General features: G+C 33.1%; 1 protein-coding gene and 1 long non-coding RNA gene across 5 annotated transcripts in view; one reads left to right on the top strand and one right to left on the bottom strand.

The window, feature by feature from the left end:
• LOC142323430 (uncharacterized) overlaps window positions 1-26,184 on the top strand; it is a 48,544-nt gene that overhangs the window by 9,720 nt on the left and 12,640 nt on the right. For 2 of the 4 annotated variants that reach the window (XR_012756101.1, XR_012756100.1), the window contains 4 exons: window positions 15,555-15,779; window positions 16,858-18,544; window positions 19,955-20,137; window positions 24,169-24,337. This is a non-coding gene — a long non-coding RNA (uncharacterized LOC142323430). Of the gene's footprint in view, window positions 1-9,557; window positions 10,892-15,554; window positions 15,780-16,857; window positions 18,545-19,954; window positions 20,138-24,168; window positions 24,338-26,184 lie in introns of those variants that run through there. The other 2 variants (XR_012756102.1, XR_012756103.1) reach the window with 2 other exon arrangements.
• On the bottom strand, window positions 536-24,987 carry LOC142323429 (putative chitinase 2). The gene is made up of 8 exons (XM_075363031.1): window positions 24,768-24,987; window positions 21,238-21,435; window positions 18,970-19,129; window positions 14,833-14,929; window positions 13,296-13,502; window positions 7,099-7,263; window positions 3,861-3,989; window positions 536-972 (listed from the first exon to the last, which is right to left on the bottom strand). Exons 1-8 carry the CDS (start codon window positions 24,829-24,831, stop codon window positions 745-747), a joined length of 1,248 nt encoding a protein of 415 aa, XP_075219146.1. The 5' UTR covers window positions 24,832-24,987; the 3' UTR covers window positions 536-744.

Genomic DNA, 26,184 nt, shown 5'->3' with positions numbered 1-26,184 from the left:
TTTCTAACGAACTTCTTGATACATTACTTAAGATTCTCTCCTTGCCTGTAATAATAGCTACTCTTTTTAAACGCGTTTTGTTATACAATTGCAATTCACTACAGGAAAGATTATAAGAACATTTGTATGAGGTCTGGAGTCAGGTAAAAGAATCTCTTAAGATAGACATTATTCCAACCAACAGTGAAATTACCTCTTTTTTAAAGTCTGTTGAAATTTTATGCTGGCAAAAAGTAGTCACAAATCTTTTTTACGTATATCCACATAGTTTATTTATTTTAATTCTCAATAAATCCATCAGGTTTTCTACATGCTTCCAGCAAACGGTTATGTAGTACCTAATACTATATCAGGTGACTAGGAAAAAAGAATTAATTTCAAAACTGCAAAGCAAATTAAAAGTTATATATAATAAAAATTTGAAATAAGATAAATGAGTTGAAATAACTCTGTCCAGAAATTCCAAATTAAAATATTAAAAATCATGATTAAAGTGATACAGAAGCAAAAATGTGAAAAGAAATAAATCCTACAATAAGACAACACAGGTATTATTTTTATTTATTTTTTTATCTCAAAAAGTATTTTTATTCTCAAATTACAAAAATATCTAAAATGAAAACGAAATTAACTCTTAAACTCTTTACTAAAATGATCTGATTCACTAAAACACCCGATTCACCAAACGTGAATTTATGTAGTTTAATCTGGTTCAGAGTATATCAAAGGAATTACTGAACTAGCCTATTCAAAATTATATACAGCAACAAAAACCTCAATATGATCAGTGACTTTTTCAAGTGTTATTGTTTGGAAAACAGGTTGAAGTTCTTCATAAATAGCTTTAACATTAGGAAACTTGCTCTTTTCTTTATTTTTGTCTTCTGAAAGCAAACAGTCTCCATCATAGTCATCTACGTCGAGAGACCATACTCCTACTCCAGATAGATTCTTCTGAACAGCATATTTAACCTGATAGTAAAAATAATAGAAAGATCAGGATAGAAAGTTCATCCAACAGATTTTCTTTTAAGTTATATTACAAATAAGTAAATAAAAAAAGTAAGTTTGTGACTGCCACAATAGAGTCAGTCTCTTGAGTACCCTTGACTGCTAATATATCACATAACTGAAATAGATGTTATTTTGTAAACAAGCTATTCAATTGGTTTAACAGTGTTTACTACAAGTCTAAGAAAAAACAGAGAAAATCTAAAATCGATCTATTCAAGTTGAAATTCTATTGTACATTACAGAATGATCTTTTCATCATGTCATAATAATATACTGTACACACAATGTAAAGTTCAGATCTTCACACCAGATTTTAACTGAAAAGGAACATGTTGAACATCTGTCGAAGAAGTACACTGTCATCAGAAATGAATGTACAGTAATGTCAGATGGAAATTAATTCACATACGAGGTGTGTGAGAAAAGTAATGAGATTGGTAACACTGCAAGCGATCTGTCAACACTGTGTCTACCAGTCTGTGCTACACCGGCTTGTTCATCCCTTCCACATGCTCAGTAGGAGTTCAACTCCGTTCAGCCAACACATTATTATTGACAGCGCCATCAGTGAAGTTGTGTTTCTGTTGTGTGTTACAAAAATGGAGCATCAGAATTTAGAGCGACGTTGTGTAATCAAGTTTTATGTTAAACTTGGGGAATCCACGAGTGTGACCTTTGAAAAGTTGAAACAGGCCTATAGGGAACATTGCTTATCAAGAGCAGAAGTTTTCTGCCGGCACAAATCATTTTTGGAAGGCCGAGAACACGTTGAAGATCAACCTCGCTCAGGGAGACCTTCAACTTCAAAATCTGACGAAAACGTTGAGCATGTGAGGGTTCTTGTGAGATTAGACCGGTGTTTAACAATAAGGATGATGAGTGAACAGTTAAATTTAAACACTTTCACCGTACATCAAATTTTGATAGACAATTTGGACATGCGAAAGGTTTGTGCGAAATTGGTGCCGAAAAACCTCACAACGAAACAGAAGGACAATCGAAGAAACGTGTACGTTGATCTTCTTGAGAGGATTGACAATGACCAAGAATTCTTCAATCGTGTGAATTCAGGAATCCTGGATATTTGAGTACGATCCTGAAACAAAGCGGCAAAGCAAAGAGTGGCACACTCCATCATCTCCTCGACCGAAAAAATGTCGAATGAGCAAATCAAAGATCAAAACCATGCTGATTTGCTTTTTTGACAATAGTGGTATCGGGCATAAAGAATTTGTTCCTCCAGGACAAACTGTCAACCAAGTGTTTTACAAAGGTGTCCTTGAAAGGCTCAGGAAAAGAGTGATTCGCGTGAGACCAGATATTGCAGACAAGTGGATGCTTCATCATGACAATGCCCCGTGTCACACGGCCATTTCCATCACGGAATTTTTTACCTCAAAACGCATTTCTACGGTTCCTCAACCCCCCCTACTCAGCTGATTTGAGTCTTTGTGACTTTTTCCTTTTCCCGAAATTGAAACATGTCTTAAAAGGATGTCATTTTGGAACTCTGGAGAACATTCAAAAGACTGTGACCGACTAGTTAAAAGCCCTACCAGTGAAGCCTTCCAGCGCTGCTACCAGGAGTGGGAACAATGACTCCGCCAGTGTGTAGCTACTCAAGGGAACTACTTTGAAGGGGGTAATATTGTTGTTTGAAAAAAATAAAAACTTTGGTAAGTAAAAAGCCAATTTCATTACTTTTCTCACACACCTTGTACATGCTGCATGTAAAGTTAACTTAACTTTATATATTATTTAATTATTGTACCTTCCAAATGAGAAAGTTTTTCATAAAATAAAAAACACAAAAATATTTATAATCAGTGTAAAACAATAGATGGAACTGTCAAAGGAAGTGGAGTTAAAATAAAGAAAATTGACAGAATTCCAAAAATAAGATTAATGTAATGCTAGGAGCCCAAAATGGTATTCTGGGTAGAAATTATATGTGCTCAAACTGATCTTACAGCAACGATTCACAAACTGTAGGGTGCATTTCCATGAGGTAAATGACCTGACAACCTTTTTGTTTATTTCATTACACATTGCAACAGAATACTCTATGTATACAGTATTGATCACTCAGTGAATAACAAGAAGGAGTTGATGGAGGCAATTTTACAGTATTATTAACAAGTTATTAATTGTCAAAGTTTAGAAAGCATAAACACCCAGATGTACAGTAATTCTACTTTAGGTATCTGAATAAATGTCAGCACTGCTAATAGAATAATGGAGGGATAGTTTACCCCTGGATTAAGGAAATCATAGCTTGCAAGAAACCAGTTGTTGATTCAGCAATCCATCCCCACTCTGCACATCAACTGAGCTTTCTAAACTTTGACAAGTAATACTTACCAAACAGAAACTTCCTTTTTATCTCCACTTTGGTCTCAAATACCAATTACATTCTAATATCAAATGAATTAAAAATGCAGTCACAAAAAAAAAGAAAGACATTATTTCTATTTACATCTTGCAATATTATGGATGAGGTGGAAATATTTTCATAATTAATATTGGAATAGAGAGCATTAAGATACATATAAAGTTTGAGAATATTTAATTCAAAGCAATGAAGCCTTTCAAGGAAAATGACTGATGTTCAATTCGATTCAATTTTATGACTGATGAAATAATTTTCTTATGTTTTTCAGCTTAGTTATTTTAAAAAGCCTTGGAATGGATAAGTTTCAATACGCTCAAGCTTGTGTAAAGTCCTTTGTTTATAACACAGATAAAAAAAAAATTATCTTCCTTTAATGCCAAACAGGAAGTCACATGGAGTGAAGTTTTACTAATTAGATTATATAAATACTAAGAAGACTGCTACTCATACCCACCTTCAATCTTATGCTTCTTGGATTATCATAAGAAATTTTGTTATCCCCATTTATAGCTATAGGTGTGGATGACTGATCATCCCATATTTCCTTCCAACCAGAACCAGCATCAGCCAAATATTTACAAATCTGAAAATAAATTTATACCACTTAATGAAATATTTATTTATACTAATCAACTGTAAGATTCTGAGTGAACTGATGTGCTATAAATTCAGGAAAAGTTTGGTTTTTTCATAATAATATTGCAAACTGAAATATTATAAATAAGTGAAACTTAAATATTCCATCAATGGTAAAATATCATTCAGTGGACTGTTGTATAAAAGCCTATTAAAAACTATAATTGCTTTTAAATAATAAATTTGATTACTTTATCTTTTTTGAAGTAGTGTTGTTTTGACTGACTGTCTGCAAAGAAAAGTAAAACTTCAGGACAGCCTACAATTTACTAAGAAAAATTGAAACTATACAGATAAGTAATAACTTAAAAGTGTATTATTTTTGTGTTGTTGTCGTCATCATTGTTATTTTTAAAATTATTATTGTTATTGTTATTATTAGATTGATTTATTTTGGTTATCAGTCACCAGCCAACATGCAATTATAATCTCAATTATAATTTATTTTAGTACTACGAATTAATGCTTTGTTTTGTTAAAAATTTTATCTGGTATTCTGAATTTGCACCCTATTTATTCACAGGTGAACACCTTATTGTTATAGTATTGTGATGTATTCTATATCAACATAATATCTAAACTTAATGGTAAATTAGTACAATGACTGAAGTTTGCATTATATAATGCAGCATTACAGCGTTTCATTAATCAGTTTGTCTTCATATTTATATGTTATTATCATTTATTAGTCCTTTCACAGAGATCACCCATTTTAAGGACTTGGCCACCATAAATTCACCAGTAATCAGTAATGTAATTAGATTTCATAAAAAAAAAATCATACTAACAATTTTAAGGATAAATTGAGAGCCCCCCTTAATCCTCGAGTACGTTTGTTTTTTATTAGAAAATTTCACAGATTATCTAAGAAAAACAAGACTACAAGTCTTTAATGTTAATTATGTTTGACTACTTGTCTTATGAATTAAATTAATCATGGTAAATTATCAAACCTGACATAAAGAACTGACTTTAGATCAAGTAAATATTTACTTTTTGACTTTATTCACAACAAAGGAAATTGAAAATTGCTAATTTTTAAAATTTTCAAAAACAATTCTAAGTTCATTAAATTATTTCCTCTGTAAATGTTATTAGTTTTCTTAAATACTACTTCTGTAAAATTACATCTAACAAACAGTAAGTAATATTATGCAGTATTGATTAATTACACACAAAAAAAAGATTCACATGAACAGATTGGAATTAATTACTTTTTTTTTTACCTCAGGGTATAGAATCCTGGTAATCTAAGGGTGTAAAGAAATATTTTAAATGGGAGCATGTTTAATACACTGTTTTTCATAGATCACCTGAGTTAAAGAATGCTGAGTCCATCCAAGTTAACATTTAACATTTATTGGTCACTAATGATAACAATCAATGCTACTGGAAACACTTATGAAAGTAAATTGCAAATTAAGTTTATGTTTTAATTTACACCAGTATGTTTTCAACTATTCGCAAGCAGTCTTCATCAGCGACTGACATTTTTGCATTGTATTTCAAGCAGAAGCTTTTGCTAAGAGTGGTTTTTCCTGCATTAGGAAGGAGATAAAAAAATGTGTGTAATCTGAACTGTGACGATTCATTTGTACATAACTAAAGTGAGTTCTTTGTTGTATCTTGTCCTGCTCTGCAGTGAAAGTTCCTTATTTGGAATGTAGTTTAAATCATAACTATTAAGCTACACCTAACCTATTAGATTTTATTTTAAATATAGTTTAGATAGAAGTAAATTTTTTTTTGAGATCATACTCGTATAACTTCTTTATTATGTAATATTTGAATAGCCTCTATTTGATTAAAAAAATTAGTATTTATTATTTTTAGAACTGATGAATTGTTCTTCATTTCATTGAAAAAGTCTTACAAGAAACTACTAATCTATATGACACTGTTTTTATAAAATCAAATATAACTTGATCAGTATGTTTTTACATTAATTTTATATTTATGGATACTGCATGTGACATGATATCACCAGACAAGTAACTAATGCTACTTCTTCACTTGGGTTTTTTAATAGTTTTTACATTATAATTTCTTGTTTACGATTTTTACTTTTAGTTCAAAAAAAAAAATGATTGGTAATTGGTAAAAAAATTGTTGGTAATTTTTTTGAATTATTCAGCTGCTTCATTAGTAGAGTTATAGGTGGTGCTGTTGCTAATAGCACCCATCTTACACTAGTTAGGACATCTCTTTAGTGTATAATCAATTAATATATTAGATCTTTAGTGTGTAGTACTATTTTTTTTTCATGTTTAATGTTTTCAGATAGTGTTCAAGTATGATGAGATCCTGGTGGCTTTATAACTATACATAAAATTTATTACAGGTGCCATTTAATAACAGTGCTACTGTTATATCCAATGTGAAGGATCTACACAATTAGCTCTGTAAATCCTCCGGAAAGGGAGTTTCCATGTAACTTGAGTATTGATCATTGGCAATTTTTAATAATTTAAAAATTATTATCATTTTTTGCTATATTGTTGAACAAGCATTAGAACTAATTTAGTTATGACTGATAATTTTATTTCTTAACATATTTGGCTCAATCAACTCTTTATATAGTTAGTTTTCTTTTATCTAAATCATTTTTAATCTAAATTTTTTTTAAAATCCTTTTTAATCTAAATCACAATAAGAAATACCTAGATTTCACAAGAAAATGCTCAGGTGGAGAAAAATTTTAAAACTTGATTCAATTTGTCCTGAAATTTTTTCAGTCAGAGAATGCTAAAATAATGTCCAATAAATTCTGTGTTTTGGCAATTCTCTTTAGTTTTCTTACAGACTATCTTACAAAAATACTGGAAAGTGGAGCAAACCTAACTCATCTTTTTGATCTTCACCATGCATTCGCTTTTTAATGAGCTTATTATAAATCCAGTGAACTGATTTTGACAGTAAAAACGATTTTAGGGTGATTGCAACATAAAATGTTATTTCAGTTTAACAATTCTGAATTGAAAATTGAGCAAACCAATTGAGCATATTTACTCTTTGCTTTATTGAAATGTAAGTAATCTTTTTGGTCTAAAACTTACTTCATGAAACGCTAAAAATCCTTTATCATCTGTATAAAGGCCAATAATTCCATCACTTCTGCCAGGCTTGCTGACTAGTGTGTATCCATATCCATGTGTAGAAACAACAAGTACTAATTTGTTTGAAGGTACTCCATGGGTTAAGTAGTATTCTACTGATGTTTTCTGGAAAATTGTACAAAATAGAAATTGGATCAATGTTTTATATAAAAAGAACTATATATAAGAAAAGCTACACATAAAGCTTATTTTGAGATATACATTCAAAACGGATAAACGAAAAATACATTTATTGATTAACCATATAGAAAACAACTGATATTAATTAAGGAGACTCAACCGAGCGGTCAGACAGGCCATCATAGGAAACGTGCCTGTTGGTGGACTGCCGAGGTCGATAGTTTAAGACGATAAGATCGTTTGGCATTCATGCAAGGAATGAACGCCAGGCTAAGACTACAGAGGGCCAATAGAAGGGATGATATCGAACTACGGATCCATTGGCGGGACGAGCTCAGAAGGACAAGGCAGGATCTGAAGTACGAGATCTCAAGGATGAAACGACAGAAATGGAGAAAACTCTGCGACGCTCTCGACGAGGATATCTGGGGAGACGGTTACAAAACTGTGACCAGAAAATTTTATAGGCGTCTCTCCGTACTCGACAGGGCTATCCTATTGAGTTGTGCGGATGCTATTTTTCCTAGATGCGGTGAGACGAACCGCGAGGAAGTAGCTGCCGTTGACATCCCACTCTTCACCACAGAAGAGCTCGTGGAGGCTAGTTGTAACATCAAGCGTGATAAGAGCTCTGGCTTGGACGGCGTGCCCTTGGAGGCGGTCAAACTTGCTAAAAATGTGGTTCAGGCCACGTTTCTGCCACATGCAAAGGAGAAGGCAGGACCCAATTGTGTTTCAACTGTGGAAGACCGGACCATAAGAGCCCGCAATACACCAGCCCGATGACATGTGCGATATGCGGATCGGAGGGCCATTGGGCAGGGAGATTAGCGCCCCAGAAATGAAGATCTTGCAGTTAAACATGAACCGCAGCATAGGAGCACACGACAACTGCTGGGAGATAGCGATGCAACGGAGAGTAGATATTATTATCGCAGCGGAACCTAACGCGTTAATGATTACTCGGCCCGATTGTATCAGAAATGAGAACTTGGTTGCCGTAATTGGTTTCTCTTCGGTGGGGAACCAGTAGGGACATGCAAGGGTTATGTGTAGACACGGCAATACGTGTAGGCGATACGGTGATCTTTGCTGTATATCACTCACCGAATGCGAAAGCCTGTCAGATCACCTCATAATAGCACAGGAGGTCACAACGGAACCAAGGCTAGTGAATCCAGAAAGAGTAATCACCTCGAGGAGTGGGTGTATACGTTTCTCCGAAGAGATATGTGTAAAGTTCACCGATGCAGTAGATCAAAATGAATTGACAGCAATAGTCACCGCAAAATGCGATAAAGTTCTAGTAAAAGTACCAGAAAAAAGACACGCGTACTGTCAGGTGGGGACCTGAATTAGAATTACTACGTAAAAGAGCGTGGGCAGCCAAAAGAGTGTTACAAAGAGAAAATTGACGCGACTGTTAGTCTCATAAGGACAGTGACAAAAAAGAGTACATGGAAGCCAGATCCGTGTATGCATCAGATATTAAAAAATCCAAGACTAAATGTTGGAAGGAATTCTGCGAGGACATTGACAGGTACCCGTGAAGAAGAGGTTACCAGTTGATATCAGGAAGATTAGGTCGACGGTACCAGTGATCGCAGAGGATAAGGTACGTGAATACGTCGAGAAGCTCTTTCTGGAACGAACAGAGCCTACCAGAGAGAAATAGTAGCTGACGATATACCGCTGTTTACCAAGCAGGAGCTTAAGACTGCAGGTAAAATAATAAAGCTGCGTAAGAGTCCGGGTCCGGGTGGCATTCCGGTTGAAGTCGTCCGGATCCTGGTAGAGGAAGCTCTAGTTACTATACAAGACGTAAAGAATATATGTTAAAGGGTGATTTTATCCCTACTTCTTAGAAGACATCACGACTAGTCTTAATACAGAAACCATTCAGACCGATCTGTTTAGTTAACAATCTCTGCGAGTTATTAGAGCGAATGTTAGAGGCGAGGCTGAGGAAGTACAATGAAGGCAGAGGTGGCCTTAGTGAACGGCAATTTGGTTTCCGGTCAGGGAGATCAGCCACTGATGCGGTAGAAGGTGATGAAAATAGTCGATAATGCGGCGAAAGGTACTTGGCGTACGCGTCAAATCCCAGTGGTCACATTGGTAGATGTTCACAATGCATTCAATTCTCTCAGTTGGGAGGCTATATTCAAGGTGTTGAAACAAGTGAATGTGCCCGCATACCTGAGAAAACTGATTCAAAGATATCTACAGGAGAGAATCTTGGTGTACCGTACGGACAACAATGAGCTCAAGTTTAAAGTTTCTAGTGGGGTGCCCCAGGGCTCAGCCTTGGACCCTATACTATGGAATAGTACGTTTGACTTTGGGATCTTACACCTAGAGTACCCAGAAAGGGTGGACGCAGTAGCGTTTGCCGACGACCTCGCTTTGGTGGTTGCAGCAAAGAAAGAAGAAGATGTTTGAGGGCGGCTAATGAATCCTTAGACATGATAAGTAAATGGATGAAAGCCAGAGGCCTTCGATTATCACACGGGAAAACAGTATCTCTATGACGGGTAGAAGTATTATAGGAGCTATACCGATTGTGACCGATGAAGGGCCGATCCAGGCAGTTAAGACTGCAAAATACCTCGGGTTGTGATTGGACCACAGGAAGTCCTTCACATTTCATGTCCAGGAAGTTCGGGTAAAAGCCGAACAAGTCGTCCAAAGTCTGAACAGATTGCTGAGAACTACGACTGGGCCGCGGGCCTCTAAAAAGAGATTGTATTCCCGCGTACTAAATTCCATTTTATTGTACGGTGTACCGGTATGGTACAGAGCTTTGAGGTATGATCGTAACAGACGACAGCTGGAAGGAGTTCAAAGGAGGATAGCCCTGAGAATTGCGTGTGCCTACTTCTCGGTGTCCACGGAGGCTTTATTCGTGTTTCCGCTGCAGCAGTTGGCTGATTCCTAGGTGAAGATAGAAGAAGGTACGAGTAAAGAGGAGGCATATTGTGAGCTATTAGAGTGGCAGATAAGGTGGACTGTTTCACGTAAAGGTGAATGGACGAGACAATTAATATGTGAGATTGGGCCGTAGATCGGGAGGGAATTTGGTGAGCTAAATTACTGGCTCACGCAGTTCCTGACCGGCCACGGCTCCTTCACGGCGTACTTATTTGCGAGACACAGAGCAGATAGTCCGGAGTGTCCGTACTGCGGTGAAAGAAAAACAGCACCACATGTCATCTTTTCCTGAAGTAGATGGGAGAAGGAAAGACGAGAGTGCAGTGCACAGCAGTAACCAGACAAATTAATCCTGACAATCTGATTAATATAATGCTAATGGAAAGTGACCGATTTGTGGCCGTGGCTAATCTTGTCTGCAGAGTGATACAACAGAAAGAAAATGATGAGGCAAGGAGAATTAGACGAGTGAGTTGAATACACAACGGAGCCCCGGCAACCGGGTTGGGTGTTGCAAGGAGGTGAAAGACAGCCCCTTGTGGAGTTGCCGCTCATCTGTGTTTACATGGATGGGCGGTAGTGATGAAGCGGGGGAACTCCGGTAGCTTCTGAGCAAATAGCGAGTGGTACCAATGTCCAAAAGGAAGGTAGACAGCGACGTAGTGTCTGAATACTAGCCCAAGTGAGTACAGTCGGTAAGTCATTATGTTATCTAGAGTATTGATTAAACTGTAGTTAATTAGTTGAAACAGTGAACTAAGACAGTCCGAGAGGAAACAGTCCAGAATAATACAGTTGTCAGAGGTAGCGTCAAGAGTCGGATGGTGATGGGTGAGGGACAGCCTTCAGTGGAGTCGCCATCTGTCGATGCTTGCGCGGGTGGGCGGCTGCGATGAAGCTGTGGGACTCCTAAGCCCCCCTGCCTTGTCACCCCCGGGGTTGTGATATACTTAATTGTAAAACCGGCCCCTGGTAGAGTGGAAGCCAAACTGGAGGTCGCTGAGACCGCCAGTCCCATCCATCTAGCTCTTGGTTGAGCCTGTTAACCAGCACACTCTCAAAAAGCTTACTCAGGTAACTGAGCAAGCAGATCGGCCTAAAGGATGTGCTGGTTCGCTGCTTTGCCTCCCCTCCTTCCTGAGGAGTACAAGCTGGGCGCACTTCCAGGAGTCTGGTAACCATTCTCGGGTGATGGCATAGTTGAATCCATCAACCACGCACCACAGACGAGTTTTACAAGCTTTTTTTCTTTTTTCTTGTTATCGGTGTTGCGAAGAAATACCATTTACGTACATTCCACAAGGTGGGGGGAGTGTCGAACTCGCACGGGTTCGGCTAGATGTTGTTATAGAGCCTATGTGTGCCTGCACCCTACTGACTAAAACTCCTAGTTCACCATTTCTTCCCACCCTAGGTCCGATCAGTAGTTAAGCATAGCACAACCTCAGTGGTGCCTTTGAGGTTGGGAGGTCAAGAGTCCCTGTGCCTCATCACCATCACCCATCTGCACTAGTGCAGACAGACAATGGCTTCGCAGAGGGCTGTCTTTCACTCCCTTTGCTCTCCGGTCCAAATCTTCACCTGGCCTCAGGACTTTTTCATGGCATCAGTATATGACCTGGTCTCAGTCTTCTCTTATCCTAATTCTCCCCCGGGGTCTCCAGTCACTCATAAGGGACACCCCACCTCAGCGAGCTGTCCCCTCCCTATCGGAGCTACCCACCCTTCTCTGTCAGCTAACCCAAGATGAACATCATGCCCGCAATGTTCCCCTCACTCTCATCTTTATCCTTCTGCTGAAGTATTTTGTCACTAATAACCACATCGCCAACCCTCCTTGTCCTTAGCTTGTAGCACTAAAGTTGCAAACTTTTCAAATGCCTTCCAGTTATTTTCAGTGGCCAGAATAAATGGCACTAGGCCTTCCAGGCTTAACGTCTCTATACCAGATGGCATACTCCAGAGGTGCCATTCTTTGCACATGAAAATGATGTGCTCCACAGTGACCACCCACTTCAAAACATACAGCAAGGGGAGTCACTCCTGCCTAATCTATGGAGATAAAATTCAAAGGCGCCATATCCAGTGAGCATCTGTGTAATGAACCTATCTGTGTAGTCAACCTCTCCATGCTTCCTTGATATCCAAATATCTAAATCAGTTATAAAACTTTTCATCTAAGCGGCCACACTACCTCTTGCCCATCTTTCCCGCCAGGTATCTCTATCAATTGCGTCAACCTCAGATTTTTCCATGCCCTTGAAGCAAAGTGTTTGCTCTCGGATTTACAAATCGACAGGCAAAACAAAGGCCAGCACACAGACCGCCTTGTATGATAATATGCGGTAACCAGAAACGATGCCTAACAACATGCACCGAGGTCCCTGGACCTGTCCACAGGTAAACTTCAACCCAATCACACTGAGGATGCACCAATTCTACAGGTCCTAGAAAGCTCAGCAAGGATCTAACAGGATCAGACCTGTATCGATCAAGGATCAAGGATAAGGAAAAGAGGTGGATGATGAGATAGGAAGACCCATGGAGGAACCACAATTTGAGACAAATGACCATTCAAAATGAAGCTCAAGGCCATTTCTAGGCACAAGCACCATCACATCATAGTCCCTTAGGGACTGGAAATTTTTACCTGAATGGACACATCAGTGAACAGCACATCACTGATTAATAGTTTTGCATCAACTTGTTTAAATACATACAAGAACAAAGACTGATTTCCCCCAGAAATTAAAGAGCTACCAGGCTCTTTTGAATCATATGTAGCAAACTGAACTATAAACCATTCATCCAAACTGCCTATAAGTGTTTGCAAAACAAATTGCGAGGGGGAATTATAATAGAATACATAAAATAAATAATCAAAGATAGAATATAAAGAATATGTTGAGTTCAAACATAAGAGTGCTTTTTTATGTTATATTAGTTTAGTTGACTGAGAGATGATAAAATAAAGAATACAGTTAATTAGATCAGTATGTATTGTTACACGTTATCATTACTTCAGTTATAAATAAAAATTGTTTAAATTTAATAACTACTTAAAAAATGATAAAATTGATACTCACTACATTATATTCACTGTTGGAATTCAATGGTGCACTGATTCCAAATTTTTTGTCCCACGGTGTAGAGAAACTGAAACAATGTAGATTAATCCAATCGACCGTCTGAGCAATTGCTGGTAAGTCATACCCGTTGTCAACATGAATTCTGTGACTGCTTAGAAAAACGGTTAGAATATAATTGTGCTTTATAAATTCTTCTTTTAAATTCTGTAAAAAGAGTGAAATTTGCATTTTTTAATATGAAAAAAATTTAAAACTACTAATGGTAAAATAATAATTAATATTACATCTGCGATAAAACTGTTAACACCTCTCTTTACAATCTGATATTTCAGAAACATCTGGAACATTTCCAAGAGCGGTACATTGGAATATAGATTGAAAAGAAAAAAATTAAGAAATATCAAAAATAGAAGCAACGTTTAATAAACTAGTTTCAGTAGATTACTGAAGTTATTATGCAATGTTAGATGTAGCTTTCCTATACATTGCTAAGTACATACCAATTTTAGATATAACAAAAAGGATAAAAATAAATCAAAACTGTTTTATAAAAAAAATCAGTATTACAAATAATAAAAATTAATAATAAATAAATATGCCTTTACCACCAAAAATTAGCAACATTTTGTTGTACAATTAAGTGAGCCATAAACTACTAAGAATAATATTAAATTAAATAAAGAATTTAATTTAATAAAATACATAGTCACTGAAAACGGTTATAATATAAAGGACAATTTTAAAATTTAAAAAAAATTACTAAATAATTAATAACAAAGCAGGGGTTCATAAAGCAAAATGCAGAAAGCAAAATTGTAATATATAGGAATGACAAACAGAAATTTAATATAAACCCTGTCAGGAACATTTACAAGAATATAAATGTAATAAAATGAAGTCTAATTATGTTGATGATCACATTAGACATAATAAATATACATTTTCAAGGATAGATAATATGTAGGTAATGGAAATAAGCAGTAACAAATTTAAGCCCTTAATTCTTCAGAAAATATACAAAATAAAAAAAAAATAGTTAACAGCATGTAAAATGTGAATGTGGTCTATGGATTAGGGAGGTAGAACTTTCTCCCCAAACTATTTAAATTATTCAATTTTAGATTTTAAAATTTATATTCAAATTATTGTACCAAAAGCAATAGTTTTATTATCTGCCACAGGATAAAATAGTAGTGAAATAGTAGATTTTGTATCAATGGTTTTTGATCGATTTGGGCAAAAACATAACGAATGTAGATAGTACATGTAGTTGTAAACATATAATAATATAATATGATGTAATAATCTAAGTCAGTGTGTACTACATAATAATAATAATTAAAAATTATTATTATTATGTAATAATTAATATTTATGTAATAATTAAAAATTATTATTATTATCATCTTCATTATATTGATAATGGTAATTTAAAATATGATTTAGCGGCAAGACCCCTTTTTACCACCACAATTGATACAAAAGTGATAAGACTCTTAATACTGAGTTATTATGGACAATCCTTAAATCTTACCCTTAGTAAATATGGATAATTATTTTTATCTTCTCGTGAACCACCTCTTTCACCAGGAAACTGCCAGTTTATATCTAGTCCATCAAAATTGTATGTTCTGTGAACAAAATATAATGGTAGAAAACAGTTTAATAATATGACACAAGTCCTTGTGTCATTTATGTGTTGTATATTTTACACGTTACGTATGCAACTTTCTGTTGCACATGATTATTCTTAACTTTATTTTTTTTTTTTAAAGGTAACAGAACTAAAAGAAAAGTATAAATTTGTGTGTGTGTGTGCACGCCTGCATTTAGTATATATAAAGTTATTTATTTAAATAAATATTTATTTTTATTTAAAGGCCTACTTACAGATGGCTCTATAATATACTCTAAAATGGCTCTAATATGGCTTTATACTCTAATATGGCTCTAATTATACCTTTATTAATGCAATAATTTGAAGTAAATACATTGATAATAATAAAAGAAAAAAATGCACAACTGAATGGTTTTAAGAACAGATGTAAATAAAATAACTCTAAGAGAAAAAAAAAACAACAAAAAATATGTTCCAGAACTGCTGAAAAAAAATCTGGTTACAATTTTTTATTTCAATACGTTATCATAAGTATTACTTTAATGATCAAATTTATTTTGCCATTCTCACCATAATATTTACAATATTATGTATTTAAGGTTCTTTTACTCAGTTTTCCTTTTCTTTTTGTTTTGAAGCAAAAGAATGACATCTAATATGTTAGATACCACACAACCATAATGTTTGTAAGTGACCTGATGCGAGACATAAATCATATCAAAAATGGCTAGCCATTTTCAAGAATAATGAGTGCAAAACAGAATAATAAGCACGGTATGTTAGAATTTACTTTACAAAGAGAAACTATGATTTTTATAATTTTGCTTCTTCAGCACTGTTTTGCTTTCAACTGTCTTTAAATGGTAAGCTTATCTTTCTAATTAAATATTCTTTATGCCTACATATTTATTCATTATTCCTGTTTGTAGTTTAATTTATGTGTTGGGGCTTCCTCAGGAAGTCAAAACTAATTTTCAAAGTATACAAGTGTGCTGTCAGATTATGGTATGGCGTCCACAAATATGAATCATGTAGACCCATATTTAGTAAATTAAACGTTTTAACTTATGGTTATGAATATGCAATCTTTCCTAAAAAAAGTAGTCACTTTTTCTTAAAAATTAATCACATTCACCTCTATAAAATCAGACAACAAAACTGTTTTCACAAAACTCAAGACAATAGAGCTTATAAAAAATGGCCTTATTATGCTTCAGTTGAGATTTTTAATATATTGCTGAACCAATTATAAAATATTCCCACTGATAAAATACAATTAAACAATTTTCTTTTATAGAAACAATATTTCTGTTGATGAATTTTTTAATAGCACTAATTAAAAATATTTAAAACCATTGAATTTTGCACATCCCATTCACGTAATATAAATGTATGATCAAATAATTTTCATTAATGGTTTGGTAATTATTTTGTTTGTATATATATATTTTTTGTTTAACTTCCGGGTCCGCAGTCAAGCAATTCTTTCCGCAGAGGATGAGATGAGTGATTTTTAGCATGTGTGAAAATTGCCATGCCTGACCGGAATTCGAACCCAGGACCTCTGGGTGAAAGGCCGAGACGCTACCACTCACGCCATGGAGGCCGGCATGTGTTTGTATTCTAAATAGATAATATGGACTTTAACCACACCTATTTTTTATTTTATAATTAGTTGTGCATTTTGGTTGCTACTCTGATAAAAGTTTAATTCCAGTTTCCTTAGACACATCCGAAGACACGCTCGGGCAGTTCCTTTTTTTAATCTATGGAGTAGCATATCTACCCAATGATCAATAATATATTATTACATACCAGTCAAAATAAAAGATTTATTTATTTTTGTTTCATTTAGTATTAATATTTGAAGAAATAGTTGTTTATTTCTAGTATATTGTTTTTATTAATTGTAAGTGGTTACTTAGATAAATTTTGTTTCAGATATCCGAGTATACTGTACCACAATTTTGCTAAGGCAATATTCTTTTACTGCAAATTACACATTACTACTTAGAACCCAGTTAAAGCCAGATCACAGCCAGTTGGACACAGAAACAATACACTAATTCTTAACGAAGTTTGATTTTTCAAAATGAAATAAATTCAGGAAATTTTTAATATATGTTATTTTTATTTTTATATTGGGAAAGGAATCAGAGCTATCACTGAAAGCACTTCACCCATGAGGCTTATTGTTCACTCCTGAAGAAACTATACCATTCTGTCAAATTGCATATGTAGGGGGTTTTAAAAGTTATCTAACCATTTTATAAAAATCTACACCTCCCAAAGAACAGGCTCAAACGATATAGAAGTGCTTCCTACCAAGGACCTCATATTTATGGATGATGTGTTTTACAGCCTCTGGAGAGTGAAAACAGATACCAGATAGAATGTCACCTTGGAGCAGACCCATTATAAACAGATGAATCCATATGGATCCATGTCCAGTGATGCAGACATCTTTCCCAAACTTTTTCTGGGTTGTTTATAAAAATTATTTGTGTGCTTTACACAGTCCCCCTTAAGAAGTGCATTTCTTGCTGCAGTTGAATTTATGGTATAGACTTGGTGCTTATAAATAGAAGACACTCCCTCCTTAGCAAGTACATCTTTCATTATTTTATGTGTCTTGCTCTTCTGGCACCTAGTGCTGTCATACTTTACTGTGGGTAGGGAAAGTAAAATGATACCATATCCATACCAGGTCAGAGTTAAACCAATGTGAGTTCAGTGCTCCAATGGTTAATAGAATGGTAATAGAATTCTGATCTTTCCTTCACCACACCAAAGCCCCAAACACAATTTGTGGTTTCAGATTCACATAGCCCTAGGCAAAGAAGAGGTGTTAACCCCCTCACCCTCTTTCCACTATCCACATCTATTAACTACCTGTTACCTGTTATTTCTGAAGACTTTCCCAAAGTAGGTTTTTTTATTTATTAATTTATGTTCCTTAAACCCCTGATAAAGTATAAAAGTTTGATGAATAAATACTTCAGTTCAACTTCTATGTCTTGGGTAAGATTTAAAAGTATAGAAAAAAAAAAGTCAATTCCTTAAGTGTTCTCAAATGGGATTTTCTGGATGTACCTCTCACCCAGTAAATATATACAGAGAGCATATTTTCCAGACAATTCTGTTTCACATGGATATTTGAAGGGCATGGATATTTGTTTGTAGGGTATTTGAATTTAGGTGTGATATATTCATATAAACACACACACTCATGCATATAAAATACACCTCATATCATGTCCACATCAAACACATTTATTTTATAATTTCTATAATTTTATTATTAAAATTATTTTAACTGACTGAGGAATACTTATGCCAGTTTCTTTCAAGAGTCTCAGTGAGTTTAACATAATATAAATTTTAATCAAATTCACATCAATGCCAACAAATTATATAAATTTCTGTCCTAAATACTTACATCAGATGACCAATACAGAAACAATCACACATGTACAATTTAAAAATACTTTTCAAAAGATGTTAATGTAAGCTGTCATTTTAATTTAAGTCTGATGGTTAACTGTAGAATTTTTCAAGAATTTGTTTTAGAAGATGTGGCCATCAATTTCAGTAAATGGAAATTTAAATATAAACTTGTGAATTTTAGGTAAGTACCAGGTGTCTATAATAGTTTTCATGTTAAATATATCATAAAAATTTTTATAAACTATAATATTTTTGAGCAGCTCTTCTTAAGAATTTTATGTTTTTTCTCACTTTCTTTTGAAGCTCGAAAGTCTAGCTTCCTCCTTGAATCTCCTTATAGCATTCCTCTATGTATGGTTGTTAATTCATCTATTTTGTAATATTGTAATATTCATGTACAAATATACTATAAGTTACACTAAGGAAGAAGTTACAGTTATTTTTAAGTCATTACTTTTAAATTGACTGTTATGTTTTAGGAACAGTCAGCTTGAGAACAAGACAAGAACAATTCCCAAACTATGATTGAGCTTACATTCTGTTTTAAGGTGGTAAAACATGAAAAAATAGATGTTTCATGATTGTATAGTTTGGTAGGAGACAAACCTTAGATAATTGATGACACTATTTACAAAATGTCTCCTTCTAGTTGGATCTTCTGCAAGTAAAGAGTAATTTATAGAACCTTCTGTCCAACCACCAACACTTAAAAGAACTTTTAGGTGTGGATTTTTTAGCTTAAGTGATGTTGTTTCAATGTAGTGCCCTAAAAAACAATAATAAAGAAAAATATTTATTGCAAACACAAGATCTTATAATACAGAAGAAAAAAAGGAGAGTGTTTATGACAATTTTTTCATATATTTCCTATTAGACATTTTGGAGAATTCAGGACCTGCTTAACTCAATAGATGAAGCTGGATTTTATGGTCCATAACACTTAAATTTAATAGTACATTATCAAATCATGGTATTACAGTACACACATTAAAACATAATTACAGAGTATTTACTTTTTGCTCTATTTTTCTTAGATTTGACATTAGTTGTTTATATTGCTGAGCAGTGAACATTAAAATATATATATATATAATTTTTTATGATAAACTAAATCAAAAATGCCAATTGCATAAAATGATTAATTTTTTATCATGAACCAAACCACAAGTTTAAACTTAACTGATCATTTTATTTAAGTTATAATGTTTTTAAATATGTTTTTATTCATCATCAGTGACATTACCATTGGTGTTGTAATGTAGTCCAGGATTTATTTCTGGGCAACAGTAAAAAAAACTAATATAGTAAAAATTACTAATAATGCTTGACAAAATGATTATCTTTTTAAATATCTATATCATGTTAAATGATAATCTGCTGAACGAAAATCCAATTATAACTGTTTATAGCTACTTATTTATCGCTACCAGAGTGTATAATAAAATATTAATGATTCATTGAATATTTTTGTGGTAGCCCACATCAATAACTTATTTTCATTATAAACTGTACATAATATTTCTATTAGCATCTGTGGTATAACATTGTCATTTATTAAAAAATATTAATCTTTACTAATTTTTGTTACTAGTATGCTTTTGAAACAATAATCTAAATGAAGAATATGTAGTGATTGCGATAAATTTTAGGACAGCAATCTGAAATTTTGACTATGTAAAGAGTATCAATAAAATTTTTGGAAGTATCAGATAAGCAATTCAGACACTACCAGAAAAATTCTGCAATAAAACAAACATGTTCCAAAATAAACTTCGTAAGTATAAAATATGACAATATTAAAAAAATTGTTCTATCTTGTAACAAGTAACTTGTATCTTGTAACAAGAGTTGTTTTTCACTCGTATGTATTTATTAATATTGGATATATTATATCTGGTTTATTTTGTCATTTCAAAAAATTATAAATTTAAATAATTTTCATTGTTGGGTGTCAAGGAATTGATTAGTGCAAAAAATAATTAATTTTTCCTATTTTAACTGGTTGTTGCCCCAATTGTTGAATGACCATGTTTGAGAGATATCAATCTCTGGTGATGAAATTGATGACAAATCCTAGTATATACCCAGAATACCTGGCAGTATCAACATATTTATTTGTTTTACAACAAAAAAGATTTGTGAAGGAGAACAAAGATTCATGGAATAGACAGTATTTCAGAGATGTTACTTTAAGCGATGATTTATGATGTCAAATGACCCTAAGTGAATGAAATACAGTACTTGTATTAAACAATTCATTATTTTCAAGATAAGAACGGCCAGGTTGGACCCTTGATTTGAATTTATAGAATATCTTAGAGTCATTCTAAAGGATGCGATGGAAATTCTTATGGTTCAAGAATGGAATGAAAATAAATATTTCTGAATAAAATTCTTAGCAATATTATGGTTCAAGAATGGAATGAAAATAAATATTTCTGAATAAAATTCTTAGCAATATTTCTTGTTCATCTCAGAAAATTTTTAAACAGCTTGGAATTTAACACCAACCTGTTTAGGACATTGTTCAGATTCTGCCCCAAAACATTATCGGCTGTGAAGGAGACCATTGGAAGATATAGTGACTACATATTATATGTAGTCACTGACCTACTAATATATAAGTTTTCATTGAATAGAGTTTTGGAGGGTTTGCATACACCGCACTGATATGTAGAATCCTACAAAAAGATTACTCCCCAGTGATTATTTTAAATTTGACTCGGATTATTGCACAAATAATAATTTTACGTAATTTCCTAGATTTATTTTCTTTCTAAAAGTAATTTTCATGTAAATTGAAACTTAATAAATGAACAATTAAGAAATTGTATTAGTATGTTTGAAATAAAATCTTATAGAATATCTACCTACCTAAACCATAATTATCTTTTAAATCTGTAAAAGGACTAATGCTGACTATACTATCAGCAGTATCATTTTTCAGACCAGCATATGCGTACACAATATGTGTGCATAATGAAGTATCAATGTCGACTGGATAAAATTGTGGTTTCCTATGGCTAGCCCAACTTGCATAATAACACACCAATCTTTTACCTTGTGGATTTTCTGGAAAAAATGAAATATTATACAAATTATTTATTTTATTACTGATAGCTATCTAGTCCTAAGAAAATACGTGTTGTTCAGCTTATGTTAATTTATTAGTGTTTTTTTAATCATTTATTTTAATGTGCAATATATTTTTAAATAATCAGATGCATGATGTGTATACAACGCCTAAGCATCACAATTTATTATACTGAACCACCCTCTTATTTGCTGTGTTCTGTATTTTTATAATATAAAGTGAAACACTTACATCAGAAAATAGTTTTGTGTAATAATATATCATAATTTAAAACTCCACAAATCCCACTCCTAAAAATATTGTATACTTGTAGAATATATGTAACTCAATTAAGAATATGTCGGTTACAAATGAAATATAAATGTTTTTATAATGCCATTCAAGTAATAAGGTTTAAAAATAGCCATTATATTATGTAACATTTTCTTGTTTTCCAACATATCTCAAAAAACATGATATTTCAAATCTACTAAACATTGATACTGTCATCTTCCTCTACATATTCCATATTCCCTCCCAAACTTTTTTCATATTTCCTCTTACCTGTTGTTTAGAACCTCTCTTGTTGAAATTTGTCCCTTAAAATATATTCATTTACATAATTTACAGTAAATTATCTAAAAAAGGCAAGAAACATTAAAGAGGGGGTTTTCCTTATTTTACTGTAAGTCCAGCATTTGGAACATGAATAATAAAATTTCTTCTCTAAGTTTTAATATCTCAGTCAGAGCAGTCTCTGTTCCATTTGTAGCTCAATATTTTCCAATATAATGCTGATCAGATGAATTACTTCCGGCTTCACATTTTTCATCACTTGCTTCTGAGTTTGAAGCAGAAAGTTGTTCTTCATAGCTCCTTACTTTTTCACAATCACTTGAATCAACTCTTCTTAATTTCTCTCATCCTCCCTTACACTTGCTTAACTTCAGGGCATTTTAGCTTCAAAATAAGCTACTTTCAAAGTCATTAAATAGGGATTTAACAAAGCGAACATAAAAATCTGAAATAAACTATTTTATAAAACCTAATAGTAACACAAATTAACATAATTGATAAATATTACAGTGAAAAGGATAACTCAACAACACTAAATATATAATAAAATAGACCTTTGAGTAAAAAAAATATCACAAAAGCACTTATACATTGGCATGTGGAATGTAAGGGACACTATTCAAGTTTGAAATGTGTACCAGTAGAGTGATACAAACCACTGATGTTTACCAGCCAAACTTAATCTACTTGTGGATTTTCAAACCTTTCTCTGTCTTTGAAAGGTCGTAGATTACTTACATCAATCAATCATGAAGCATTTTACAAAAACAATTCAGTGTTCTGTACATTCAACATGCCTACTTAAAGGATGCCTAAAAGGTTATATTGTTAATAATCATCAAACCTTATAAAGCATAAACACTTAAATGCAAAGTAGTTGTACCTCGGTATTGTTAACAGTACAGTAGAGGGGATGGGATAGTCCACCATTACAAGTTGTCATAGATAGCAAGAAGCCAGTTACAATCTATTCCAACCATGCATCTCAACTGAGCTTCCTTAACTTTAATGAGTAGTAGTTTATTCCAAAAACACAAAAAAGATTTTAAATTCACAATTTGTACAATTAGGTGTATATTATGTATCATTAGAGGACACATGAGTGGTTTATTTGCATAATTCATCATTATGTTTAGATGTGAAATTTTATTCTGTGAAATTTTATTCTGAAATGGTTATCATCATTTAGTTATTATTTTTTGTGCCCAAAAATAACACTCATTCTTGTTATAATTTATGCTGAAACTTAAAACATCGATGAGACCATGATTAACCTCTCATGAATTGTCATTTCATGAGATCTCATAAAAATATTAAGCTCTGACTGCAATGTTGTTCAACTTTCTTTTCATTTATGAAGTACTTAAAATTTAACTCTTTCCAAAACGATAAAACTACTATCATTATTACCCTTACGACCTTACATCTTTTCTTATCAAAAGAAAAATTGCAAAAAGCATGTCTGTAATAATTTGTTGAATCGACAAAAAGGTATAAAAAGTTATACATGTGTAGCAGTGTTATACATACATTCATGTTAGTCCAAACTATCATTTAACATAACAACACTTCAAATTACAATATTTTGGGTTGAACAAACACTATTTCCTAAACGTGTGATAAAGATATAAACCTCTTTTTGATGCATCTCATTTAAAGAAAAATGCAACTAACAAAACTTTTCTTGTCAACAGTTTTTCATATTAAGAAATAAAAAACATTTTTGCCTGGGAAGCTTTTATGAAATTTTTTTAATGTTATCACAGAAGACATAATTTTTTTATAAAGTATAAACAGACACGAATAAAATTTTAATCTCTGTAAAATCTTCTGATTTAGCTTTTTATTTATACTATATTACAGATCACTTTTTTTTTATATGCAGAACACAACCAGATCCAAGTATCCTCTGATGGAAATCCTAGATCTACCTCTAGACAAACTAGCCAGCTGTAATCTACCTCCTTTAAAAAGTATCTGAAAATAACAAACTTAATACTATGAAATTATATTTCTGAAATTCAAGTTAAATCTTCTACACTACCTTAAGAGAAAAAATTAATTAATTTGAATTTTAAAAAAAAGGCTAAAAAACATTATAAAGTCAGAAATTAAACAGACTATTACAGTTGGCAACAATTACCTCTGTGTTACAGGTCACCTAAAAAAAGTTGAGGCAACCTACCTGGGCTGGAAGAATTAAGTGCTTGCCTCACTTGACAATCTACATCAGTTACAATTTACCACTTGCTCTAGTTAAACAATAAAGATTTTATCCATGTTTATATACAAATAATATTACAATTTAATAAATAATAATGTTTTTATCTAATAAATCAGATGTTCATCTCATGCAAAATGGCCAATTTTTAATAATCCCAGCAAATACTTATTTTACAGTAAAGTTTATTGCTTGATCATAAACTATTAAAATTTCAATGAAATAATTAAAAATTAAATTTTTAAATTCTGTTTTATCTTTTTAATTATGCACAACACATTTTTCAGTGTTTATGTAATTTTAAACTGAGAAATGATGCTAACCATCATTTATACTTAAAATATAACTCCCAAAAGTGAAGCCTCAAACTGACACACACACACACACACATCCAAAACAACTGAAGTCAAACTAAAGTGATTAGCTTATCTGGGTTATTTGTGTAACGGTTTCATAGAATAAAAAAAGGAAATTATTAAACAGTTAAACTGTTTGTTTATATATATAAAATCACTAAAACATAATTTTAAATACCTTGTGTGTCGATGAGATGACAGAAATGAAAAAATAAAAATGCTGTTACTACCGATAAGTGCATTCTTTTTCGAGTTATAAATGTAAGATTCACTACGTTGTATAGTACAGAATAAGGAAAAACAAACTAAATCCGCAGGTCGATTATTCACAAACTGCTCTGCAGCTCGGATTCACGCGCGGTTAATCGTCTCCCCGTCAGTGAACCTACTGGACCTGTTGATAAATACCCCCTCTACTTAAAGTATTCCCCTCTATTTATCGTGACGTGCCCTTGCACGCACATAAATGTATCTATCTATTAATAATACGTAGCTTGTACTAAGTTCTTTGTAGTAATAATTCGTGCTGAAATTATAAGTAAAGAAAAAGTTATTTAGACTAAATTAGAACTCGACTGATTTGGAATATGTGAGGGCGACCTAAATCAACAAATTTCTGAATTAAAGAAGGGTTATCAGTATTTATGCCGGGGGAAAAATGCTGTTATGTTATGAATTTTTTAATTATCTAGCAAGAATTTTTGTTGTGACTTGCGGAACTTTACATCACAATTTCCAATGTGGTAGTAAAATGAAAAAAAAGAGTACGTATAACTCCAGTTTTAATACCGTCTCGAAGTCAGACGAGGAACCGTTTACTTATATATTTTTAGGTCGTTTTATTAAAGAACAGGTTTATCGTTTGCGAAGTTAGAGATGATTTTAGGACCGCTAGATTATAATTCGTTTTATTGCCTGTAGCCTGAACGAGATCAAAAGAGTATTAATATTGAAAGATTTCAGATTTGATTTTGTTGTGACAACTTCTCTTTTATCAGACATTTATTACAGGGACTTTGACCTTATAAAGAAACTTAGTTTGCGTTTTCACTACGCTTATATTCTTGTTCTCATATTCAGATTTCCCCTGAATATAAGAGGAATTTGAAACCTGTCACAAATATAAGATGTAATTTCTTACAGGGTTACTTACCCGAGAAGTGATTTTAAAGAGATGTCTTCGATATCTTTTCGTTTAACACTGTTTTATATCAAATTCTCGCTGTATCTTTCATTCTGGATCGTGTCAGTATACTTCATGCAATATTGAACAATTTTTACCATCTCATCCATTAGTAAAAAGAGTTAACCAAAACCTTTGTCCTCACTTCCATTTTAGCTATTTGATAATTTTCGCGAGCGCTTTTTGATCCATCGCTGTGAACTTAATGAATGAATATTTCGATGAAATTTGACTTCTTAATAACTTTCTGGTAATATTCACCCTCCATAATATCATTCAGAGTATAAACTGTTGATTTATAGATTTGGTAGTTAGTTTGGTCTCCTAACTATTTGCACAAACAATTTCTCGCGTTGCAAGTAGCAACGCGAGAAATCATTTATAACCATCATTTATACTTAAAATATAACTC

This window comes from Lycorma delicatula, chromosome 4 (genome assembly GCF_047948215.1).
Source record: "Lycorma delicatula isolate Av1 chromosome 4, ASM4794821v1, whole genome shotgun sequence".
In the NCBI taxonomy this organism is placed as follows: domain Eukaryota; kingdom Metazoa; phylum Arthropoda; class Insecta; order Hemiptera; family Fulgoridae; genus Lycorma; species Lycorma delicatula.
Note: the sequence above shows the minus strand (reverse complement) of the source record. Positions and strands in the feature narration are given on the sequence as shown.

Coding starts and splice junctions, on each gene's coding strand:
- LOC142323429 (XM_075363031.1), bottom strand. CDS start 24,831: ATGCACTTATCGGTAGTAACAGCATTTTTATTTTTTCATTTCTGTCAT. Junction 19,130..21,237: donor AAAAGATAATTATGGTTTAG/GTAGGTAGATAT, acceptor ATTGTTTTTTAG/GGCACTACATTGAAACAACA. Junction 973..3,860: donor CAAGAAGCATAAGATTGAAG/GTGGGTATGAGT, acceptor TTTTACTATCAG/GTTAAATATGCTGTTCAGAA.